The sequence below is a fragment of the Rhinoderma darwinii genome, chromosome 8 (assembly GCF_050947455.1).
Source record: "Rhinoderma darwinii isolate aRhiDar2 chromosome 8, aRhiDar2.hap1, whole genome shotgun sequence".
Lineage (NCBI taxonomy): Eukaryota > Metazoa > Chordata > Amphibia > Anura > Rhinodermatidae > Rhinoderma > Rhinoderma darwinii.
Window position 1 is genome coordinate 108,771,284 of NC_134694.1, and position 11,340 is coordinate 108,782,623.

Here is an 11,340-nt window from a genome sequence, read left to right on the forward strand (position 1 = left end):
AAGCATTACACATGGTCCATTCAAATCAATGTGTTTTCTAACAGAACTCCCTTTGCCATGTCTTTCTTCTGTATCCTACTTTTCCTGCATCCAAGTTAGATACCTGTTGGGGGGAATTTATTAAGACTGGGGTTTCATATGTTAGTCTTGATAGATAGACTCAAAAGTTGGATAGGCCTTTGTCTCTTAATAAATATGTCGCATCTTTTGGCCAGTCCATGTGACACAATTGTGGCACAACGACCGTGGCCATGCCCAAACATGCTCTACCTTTGGCCCTAAAAAAAAACCCCACACACATTCACCTCCGCACTCCTTTTCACTACTCCAGCTCCTTTATCCGAGCGGCATCAGGCACTTTTATGCAACGCAACTCTTCACTGTCATCAGTGCTGCATTGCATACAATGTCCTAACGCTGCCCGGAGTCAGGTCCTTGAATGAGTGGCGCTGGAGTGATGAGGGAGCCGGAGGAAAGAGGAGAAACAGAGAAGTGAGTGTCATCTTTTTTAAAAATTTTATTTATACAACTGTCCAATTAATGGGGCGGGGAGTATTCTGGACAGGGGGTGGCAAGGTGGGGGGCCCAACGGGTGCCTCTACCTTGCTATGTCCCTTAGGCTGGGTTCACACGAGCATGTTACGTCCGTAATGGACGGAACGTATTTCGGCCTCAAGTCCCGGACCGAACACAGTGCAGGGAGCCGGGCTCCTAGCATCATAGTAATGTACGACGCTAGGAGTCCCTGCCTCGCTGCAGGACAACTGTCCCGTACTGTAATCATGTTTTCAGTACGGGACAGTAGTTCCACGGAGAGGCAGGGACTCCTAGCGTCGTACATAACTATGATGCCAGGAGCCCGGCTCCCTGCAGTGTGTTCGGTCCGGGACTTGCGGCCGAAATTCGTTCCGTCCATTACGGACGTAACATGCTCGTGTGAACCCAGCCTTAGAGTGAAATCTAAGCCAGCTTGATTCTATGGTGTAAATTATAATAAATTTCTTGGGCCACGAATGCCACACCCCTTTCCACAAGGCCATGCCCCTAAAAGTGGCGAGGGTGGCGCAAAAAGGCCAAAAGGTGCAAATTGCAACTTTTGTGCCCTTTTGCGACTGTTCTATGCCAGAATACTGGCGTAGATAAGTTTATAAATTACTTCATTATCATTTTTTACTCATGTCTCCCATTGATGGACTAAGATTTGCCCAGTAACATCAGAAGACGTGTGCATGTATGTCTTTGTGTGGATGGCGACGGTCACATCTTTATTTGACATTAGTGAAGTCCTGCTTTCCCTTGAGCACCCGTCTTCTTGCAGCAACCTCTATTGCCTATTTAAAAGCAAAATTTCCTGTTTATTATTACATAGTAAATGACCCCAATGTCTTTATTCTTTATGTTCTGCACCTACGACCCCCGACCCCCAAACCACTCATTTTCGGCATTATCAGGTCTTTGTGTCTTTCCAGATCTCTTCTTTATCACGGGCCTATCATCAACACCAATGTCTGGCCACGTCAATGATCCTTTTACTTTCCCATACAGAGTAACTTGTACCCATTGGGTCTCAATGCAAACCTATAGGACCCACCAAAACGGGTCCTAGGGACGAATTTCATACTGTACATAGAATTCCACCACCAATTTTAGTGGGATCTGTGAGCAATCTAATGTGTTCTATGTGCAAGAAAGAGCGGCGTCAGGTTGAACCGGCAGCTGCTTGTCTCTTCAAATAATTATTCCACTGTCAGTTATCTTATGTGGTCTGAAAGTGAAACTTTTCGGCAATTGCCACAAAGCACCACAAGCACACAATATGCACAGACTATAATGGGAAGATTATTTCTGCTGTCATATTTCATGCTTTTCTGATTTGAAAAAGAGACGTGTATCGTTTTTCTTTTTATTAATATTGTATTCATAAATTGATAATTATTGACTTGTCTTCCTAGGTAATTTCAACGGCTGGCAAATAAGTAGTGAAGAAATCCCTGTGGACACAAGTAAAGTTCCTCCAGGCGTGGTGGTCTGTTATCTGCCCGTGTACAGGTGGGTAACCTCTCAGTGATCCGCAATGCCATAATACCGCTCTACCCTTGTCCAATCCCATTTTCCACTACATTGTGTTTCTGAGCCTAAGGTCATGTTCACACAATGGATTTTTACTGAGAAAAAAATCTGATGTGGAATAGGGCAAGAATCCGCAACAGAAATCCGAAACTGACCCTCATATTTCTGCTGCAGTTTTGTAGTAAAACCAGCCGCATTTTGGCACGCAGATTATCCGTATTCAATGGGGACAATCTGCGTGCGTTTTCACGGTGGAATGCGTCACATGCCCACTACTATATTACAGCTTTGCACAATCTCCGAATTGTACGGAGCCATAATCTGGAATGTCTAAAAGTATATTGCGCCCTACTTATACCTCCACTTATTTCTGTAATACAGAGGCACCATACAGCGCGGCATGGAGTACCTGCGGCTCTGTAGTACGGGCAGACAGGCCTCCATACAACCCTCCACCCATGGCTGTGCCGTGTACATGAGGCCTGATAATAATGGAGCAGACGGGCGCTTTTATTTTGCACAATCTTTAGCCCACTCCATACATAGCAAGTGTCGGCTGTATATTTTACCGCTGACACCCTGCTCTAACGGCCGGGATAGGAGACAACTCTGATCCTGGTCGATTGACCACTTAGATGTCACAGTCAATAGCGACAGCGGCATCTAAGCAGTGAGACAATGTCCCCTCTGTCACCACAAAGCCCTCCGCGATTGCAGGGTGCCAATAAGTTGTTATGACAGACGGGGCCTAATGAAGGTTCCCCAGGTTTGCCAACTTGGGCCCTGCAAGAGAAGGAGGAGTCCCAACGTATACCTCCAATGGAAGTTAGCGACGTATCCTGCTGCATCGGCAACACTCTGGCTAGGTATTCCGCTCCTGGAGGAGCCACTGACGTCACTGTCCATATATGGACAGTGACATCAGGGGCTTCTCCAGTACCGGAGTCCCCAGCCAGGGCACTACAGATGTCCATATATGAACAGTGATGTGAGGGACTTCTCCAGGTCCGGAATTCCCTGACCGAGCACTAGCTAATGCTCTGGGCCTGAGGAATCTCCCCAGGCTATAGGTTTAACGTATACCTCTGACGAATACCATGCAGTGGCATCCGTCAGACACAGGCTTCCATGTTAAAATGAAGTATATCGCACGGTATACGTTTTTTTTTTGCGGGATCTCCCAGGATAGGATAGCGTAGTCTACTATGTTATTCCATCTACCAAATAAAAAATATACCAACGTAAATCAGCCCAACGGAGGCCAAAAGGACACTCTTTTTGCCTCCGTCGGGCTAATGGAGCCCTATAAACACGTTTAGCATTTACGCCGGGAGCTTTCCTGACAAACACGATAAACCTAAGGCACAAGCGTCATACGAATCAAGCCTAAAAGTGATCAAATGATCGATCGCATGTTCAAGTCCCCTAGTGGGACTAAAAAAAAAAAGATAAAAATAAGTTTGATAACATTTTCAAGAATATACACTGAATGGCCACTTTATTAGGCTGTGTTCACATCACCGTTGCCCTTCCGTTGAGGGGTTTGCGTCAGGTTAACTCCTCAGCGGAAAGCAAATGGAAACCTCAGCTTCCGTTTCCCTCACCATTGAACTCAATGGTGACGGAAACCTAGCTAATGGTTTCCGTCTGTCACCGTTGTGACAGGGTTTCGATGTTTTGACGGAATCAATAGCACAGTCGACTGCGCTATTGGTTCCGTCAAGAACAACGGAACCTGTCACAACGGTGACAGACGGAAACCATTAGCTAGGTTTCCGTTACCATTGATATCAATGGTGAGGGAAACGGAAGCTTAGGTTTCCGTTTGCCTTTCCATTGAGGAGTTAACCCAACGGAAGCTTCCGACGGAACCCCTCAACGGAAGGGCAATGGTGATGTCAACAGGCCCTTAATGACAACCATCTAGTTGGACCTCTTTTAGACTGCAGCAATTTGTTGTGGCATAGATTCAACTAGGTATTATTGACTCTATATTACCATGTCGTCACCTTGATCTATTAACCCCTTCTCGCATCCCAACATACATGTATGTGTGGAGCACAGAAACTGTGTCCGTGTGATCGCCCGCTGGAGGATGGATGTGTTTGACAGCCAACCTCCAGCATTAATGACCAGTATCTGAGAAAAATCAGATCCCGGCCGATTAACCCGTTCTGCACAATTAAATAAAATTGCAACAAAAAAACAATATTTTTTTATGTATTTAATAGTAAAAAATATACACATATTAGGTATCTCCAAACTTATGACCCATACAGTAAAGTTATTTTGTAACTTATGGTAAACAGGAAAAGGCATAAAAAAACCCCCTCCAAACTACAGAGGAATTGCTTTTTTCACGCGTCAATAAATATTCATATATTCACTTATTTGTACCCCAAAATAATTGGTTAAAAACCTACAACTTGTTCCGCAAAAAACAAAGGCCATAGACAGCTATGGAGACGTAAAAAAGTTATGACTGATGCACTGAATACTGTGAGGCAAAAAAAAATAAAAAAATCCTGTTTCCTTAATGCCAAAAGGGTTAATATGCAGGATAGAACCGCATGAGTTTCTGTGCCAGTGCTCTATGTCACCTCCTGGTGTTCACGAGTGGTACTGTAGTTTTAAACTACATTGGTATGGTTATTGTGCTGGAGAGCGCCTTAACCCCTTATTGACCAGCCTATTTTAGGCCTTAGTGACCAAGCATTTTTTTTTTTCGTTTTTTCATCGCCGCATTTAAAGAGCTATAACTTTTTTATTTTCCCATCCACACAGCTGTATGAGGACTTTTCTTTTTGCGGGATTAATTGTATTTTTTAAATGGCACCATTTTGAGGTACATATAATTTTTTGATTAACTTTTATAAACTTTTTTTGGGGGGGGGGTATAGAAAATAAACAGCAGTTCCGCCATAGTTCTATGCGTTTTATGTTTACACTGTTCACCGTGCGGCGTAAATAACACGTTACCTTTATTCTATGGGTCGGTACGATTACGATGATACCACATGTGCAGGTTTTTTATGTTTTACTACTTTTGCACATTAAAAACACTTTTGAACTAAAATTATGGTACTTTAACATTAATTACTTATTTTTTCAGTCCGACTAGGGGACTTTATGATGCGATATTTGGACCGCTGCTATAATGCTTTGGTATACTTAGTATTATTGGCTGTCAGTGTTAGGCTGGGTTCACACGAGCATGTTCGGTCCGTAATGGACGGAACGTATTTCGGCCGCAAGTCCCGCACCGAACACAGTGCAGGGAGCCGGGCTCCTAGCATCATAGTTATGTACGATGCTAGGAGTCCCTGCCTCTCCGTGGAACTACTGTCCCGTATTGAAAACATGATTACAGTACGGGACAGTTGTCCCGCAGCGAGGCAGGGACTCCTAGCATCGTACATAACTATGATGCTAGGAGCCCGGCTCCCTGCACTGTGTTCGGTCCGGGACTTGCGGCCGAAATACGTTCCGTCCATTACGGACCGAACATGCTCGTGTGAACCCAGCCTTAAACTGACCGGCAGTCTATTAGGATGTGCCTCTGGAACAGCCTAATAGGCATATAGCAAGGGTAGGCCTGGGGGCGTTTGTTAGGCCCTCGGCTGCCATGGCACCCCACCGGAGGCCCGCGATCGCATTTGCGGGTCGCCGATGGGCGACATAAGGAGCCCCCTCCCTCTGTAAACGACTTAAATGCCGCGGTCGCTATTGACCGCAGCATTTAACGGGTTAAACGACCACGATCAAAGTAAACTTCGATTGCCACCGTTGGAGCAGGAGCCCGGCTGTCATCAGACAGCCGAGCAGCCGCTCCTGACTGCACAGGACACCAGTGCAGGACTTAGACTAGGCTGCCGTGAAAAGGCGGCGGCCTAGCCTAAGGCCCCTTAGTGACCGCCGTGAAAAGGCGTATTGGTAATCACTAAGGGGTTAAAGGAACACTCCAAGTAAATCTAATATTCTTTGCTATGCTTAGAGCCGGGTCGGAGGGGGCGGGGCATGACACAGGGATTCCAAGAACAACACGGTAAGAGCCTTTCAGGGCCTGCACTAGACATAACACACTTTCAGTTTCGCGTTCCTCAATTCTGCATACATTTTATTTATATTGATATTATTAGACCCCCACCTATCAAATATTTATGGCATACCCTACTGTATGCATAGGCCATAATAATGCTGAGATTGTAAATCAGTCAAATATCTTCTACCTATAAAGACACATGTACAAGAATTAAATCCTGTGATCCTTCAGCACGAAAGAAACTAAAGAACCCCCCGGGCGTGGAGACTATGGCCGGTCCCAGCATTACATGCGCTGCTATAATGTGTGCTTGGTATTTGCAGTTGGTGTGTGAAGGAGCAGCTGTTGGATCTGAGGTCTGAAGGTCTTTGGCCCGAGTTACTGGACTCCTATCAGCCGGATATCTATGTTCTGGACTGGTGAGTGTATGGGAGGTAATATGAAGGGCAGGTAATAGCTGGAGACATAGGTCCCCAAAAAGAACATTTCCCCCTTAAACTAAAAACCCGCGTGTGAGTTGTCCTCTTCTGCATTGTTATACTAGAGCTCGGGACGGACCTTCTAATAACTGGGCAGATTAGTTATTTGCGGTGGAAATGCCCTCTAAATATTTTACACGTAGTTCTATTGAGCATCAAGTTCCTTGTGTCATACTAGATATATGTCATACAGGTATGAAGACAGCAAACTTCACAAATATATATATGAGCTTCATGTCAAGTTACTGGCAGAGGACAAGACAACCATCTTATCTCAACTGGACCTGACCCCAGAAAATGACATGAGTGGGGAACCCAAAGGATGGAACATGGTGAGTATCATGATTGACACAGAGAACCCTAAAAAGAAGAAAATCCTTACAAACCATTGGAAACACTGGTGAGTCCTCAAGTGGAGTCCTTAAAGGGTATTCCTATCTAATAAAGGGAATGTCATAAATGTCTTATAGGGGGTCGGGTTAGGAGACTCCGTTCGACTGACAGAAAGGAAACCCCTAACTATCAGACATGTATGGTATATCCTCTGGATGGGCCATAAAGGACTGAGAGGAGCTCCCCTATAAGTCACTACTGTATGAAGACAACCTGTTTTTGTATAGAAGCCGGCTGGTCCGGGTTGTCTTCGTAAAACAACCCCCTTAAAGGGACATATCTACTTTCCCAGTTGCCTTCTCATTCATTTGATGACCCTTCTTTGTTTCAGGTTTCCCATATATTCAAGTCTTATGGACCCGGCCTTCGGTATGTTCACTTTTTACACAAGAGTAAGGACCTGTCAGTCTTGGGATATCACCGAACGCGAGTAGCAGACAGCACGTTATTTGCTCAGCTTCGAGGGTGAATCCAAATATTGATGAGGACAGTAGGAAACCTCATGAGACACCTCTGACCTTTTCCCATAACTTTCATCTTCAGTCTATCAATCTCTGTACTAATCAACCCATTGGTCTGATGGACACCTATAGTATATAGAACCAGCAAATACAGGCTTATTTATCAAACATGAGTATATAGGAAAGTGGAGATGCTGTCCATAGCTGCCATTCAGACTACATCGCCACCCGTCTACCAGCTTTAAACTTTCATGGAGGCCGATAAGAACATAACATTAATGGAGGTCCGTAACCCAGAATCCACATGGATTCCCAAAGCAAAGAGGCCACAGCCGGTGATATATTCTGGCCTGACTCTTTGACCGGTCAGATGATGCATTAAGATAGAATTGCCATTTAAAGGGATTGTCTTGTTTAGAAAACCCATGAGAGGAGTCCCTCATTCAAAACCTCCATAAATTTGCCAGAGTGGAGAGCGGCTACTAAGAGAGTCTTCCTCTCTGGAGGACCTGGTACATCTATGCATTACATAGACAGCCCATTGATTTCAATGGGCAACATGCAATTCTTAATTTCTCCTGTGGTGGTGCTGTAGGGGAATTGAACACTTGCAGCTAGGTTTCTCTGCAGATTAGTGTCGATCATTTGGGGTCTCAGTAATGGGACACTCTATTTTTTGGGCCAAGGGATTTTTGGAGTAGAAAACGTCTTTAGCCCTGGTCATCTGGAAGCTTACTGGCAACTAGCTATAAAGACAACTGCTGTATTGTTTCTTTATGGCTTTGATCTATGATAGGGAGAATCCCAACAAAGTGTTTTCTATCTCACCAGAAAGAAAAGGTCAGATGATAAAATGACTGTGATAGTGTTAGGGCACTGGCAAAAAGCTAGAGTTGTGTGCTACTTTCTATCTGCTTTCAGAGAATATACATATTTCACCTATACAAAAAAAAGACGTCATAAACTTCTATGGGCAACACCCTTGTTTTGGGCCATCAGAATGATAAAAAAAAATATATAGAGTTTTACATTAAAGGACTTTATTCTTCCAAAAACAGCGCCACACCTATCCACAGGTTGTGTGTGGTATTGCACCTCAGCTCTATTCACTTTAATGGGGATGAGCTGCAATACCACATACAACCCATGGATAGGTGTGGTGCTATTTCTGGAAGGAAGCAGTCATGTTTTTCTAATCCTATACCACCTCTTCAATTATGTCTCAACATGAAATAGAGAATTCCAATTTTATCAGTTGTCCTGGCAAACTTTTTAAATGTATCCCTCTTCATCTTGTCTCATGAAATGCATTAAGATCTTTAGGTTTCCAAAAATTTGGGCAGAAAGTAGTTAAAAAAAACCTCCATTGTATAAATGAAGAACTTTTGTTTATAGTGAGAATAAAAGGAAAATCTGAAGATGTTGTGTGCAGTTTGTCTTGTTTCTACAATGTTAATTTATTCATGATTTAAAAGGGTTGTCCCGATTCCCCCCCCCCCCCAGAAATAGCGTCACTCTTCTTGATGGGCTGTGCTTGGTATTGCAGCTCATCCTATTCAAAGGAGTGATAAGTTGTAATACCAGACACATCCCATAGACGAGAGTGGCGCTGTTTGTGGATAATAAAGAAAAGTAAACCGTTTTTTTCTAATCCTGGACAACTCCTTTAATGTGGGAAAATGAACCATCTTTAGTAATATACCTTTATTAGCGTTTTGCTTTTTTCACTTATTTTCTAGTTTGTTTTTATTCTGTGCAGTGTAGAAAGAAAATCTCTACATGAAAACTGTCAGCAAGTTGCCTTTGATGGATCTATTCTCAATATGTTTCTCTATTTATTACATTGCCAACCTTTGGTACATTGAGTGCACAGTGCTGTGAATCAGCCGTGAGGATCATTGACCCATTAAAACCTTAATTTTCCCTATACTACATCTCATATCTATCTATCTATCTATCTATCTATCTATCTATCTATCTATCTATCTATCTATCTATCTATCTATCTATCTATCTATCTATCTATCTATCTATCTATCTATCTATCTATCTATCTATCTATCTATCTATCTATCTATCTATCCATCCATTTCAGAACCCTGCTGCTCTGCAGATTTCCCCCTCGCTGCATTGTATGTGTTAGATCTGTTGTTATATTCGATGGCTCTAAAACATAACTAACAAGTTTAACAGCTGACGAACTACCACTGTCTAATCTAATATTAAAGTAAGCATTTAGGCTTCGTTCACGTTCACATATCCGTCAGGGCTCTAATCTGACATTCCGCCGGAGCTTTCCGTCAGAATGGAGCCCTGACTGAAAGAAACGGAACCCATAGGTTTCCATTTCTATCACCATTGAGTTCAATGCTGACGGATCCGGTGCCAATGGTTTCCGTTTGTCTCAGTAATGCAAGGGTTCCGTCGTTTTGATGGAATAAATAACGTAGTCGACTACGCTATTCCGTCAAAACAACGGAACCCTTGCACAATTCAGACAAACGGAAACCATTGGCACCGGATCCGTCAGCATTGAACTCAATGGTGATAGAAATGGAAACCTATGGGTTCCGTTTCTTTCAGTCACGGCTCCATTCTGACGGAAAGCTCCGACGGAATGTCAGATTAGAGCCCTGACGGATATGTGAATGAAGCCTTACAAGGGGGTTTTACGCTCGGTCATCTGCTGATCGTATTGTTTTAAAAAAGTAAAATATTATCGTTGTCAGCAGCACATCTCCCTGTGTAAACAGAGATGTGCTGCTGACATGATAATAACGTATGGGGACGACGGACGAGTGATCGGAGTAACGAATGCTCGTCCCCATCCATAGCTCCATGTGACAGGACCAAACGACCGGCGATCAACGATGTCTCATTGATCAGCGCTTGTTGCACCGGCCGGTGTAATAGGGGCTTTAGGCATCACCAATATGATCTCACAAAGCATTATGGGTAGAAAGTAATGGTTTATATGGCATTAAAGGGGCTTTCCAATATAAAAACGGAATGGCACGTCAATAGGATAAGCCATCACTTTCTACCTCTGGTGGGATACAACTTCCAGAACCCCTTCCAATCCTGGGGGTGTATGGAATCTGTGCTGTGATCGGCGGGAGTTTGCAGACCCCCACGATCATGAAGTGATGGCATATTCTATATCCCATGCCATCACTGTCTACCCCTTTAAAGGGAAGTATCAATATAGAGACCAGGGGTGTAGTTATAGGGGGGGGGGGGGGCAGAGGTAGCAGTCGAACCAGGGCTCTAATGCCACAGGGGGCCAACAAGCCCTTCTAAGTGGCACATTATAAATGGCACATAATAGGTGGGGGACCCTGTTACAAGTCTTGCTCCTGGGCCCCAGAGCTTCAAGTTATGCCTCTGGATAGGCCATAAATGCCTGATAAGTAGGGGTCCCAATTCTAGGAACCTTAAATATCAGCGGAACAAGGTTCCCCATCACCTATTCTACCAGGCGAGACAGCTGGTGCCAGGATGGGGTTCTATTTTATGGGATCACCAACCCTAAACAGTTGATAATACGAATGTAAATGTGTTTGCATCTACTTAGAACAATATACGTGAGATAAAATATTGATCATGGGGCAAGGCTAATTTTGGACATCCTGCTACCCACCCCATTGTAAAACCCTAAAGTTAACCCTTCCCGAGCCTGAGATGGTTGATAACTGGGAACAATAATTTCATTCAACTACACAGCAAATAGAGATAAGATAGAGTTAATGATTAGTGTTCCCTTAAGAGGACAATTTAGGCATCAAAGCAATTTGGAGCTTCCAAAAATGTCATACGATTCACCCGCACTCGTCTTGCACACTCACCCTCTCACATTCAGCCCTCCTGTGATTTCATAGTAAGAACGACAGATCAA

General features: G+C 43.9%; 1 protein-coding gene across 1 annotated transcript in view; it reads left to right on the forward strand.

Moving 5' to 3' along the window:
* The window catches only part of LOC142659811 (uncharacterized), a 14,707-nt gene extending 5,861 nt beyond the window's left edge, over positions 1-8,846 (forward strand). Inside the window, exons 3-6 of the mRNA XM_075836291.1 lie at positions 1,953-2,049; positions 6,436-6,531; positions 6,785-6,923; positions 7,316-8,846. Coding sequence (XP_075692406.1) covers positions 1,953-2,049; positions 6,436-6,531; positions 6,785-6,923; positions 7,316-7,453 — 470 coding nt within the window. The 3' untranslated portion in view covers positions 7,454-8,846. The remainder of the gene's footprint in view (positions 1-1,952; positions 2,050-6,435; positions 6,532-6,784; positions 6,924-7,315) is intronic.
* Positions 8,847-11,340: the final 2,494 nt, after the last annotated feature.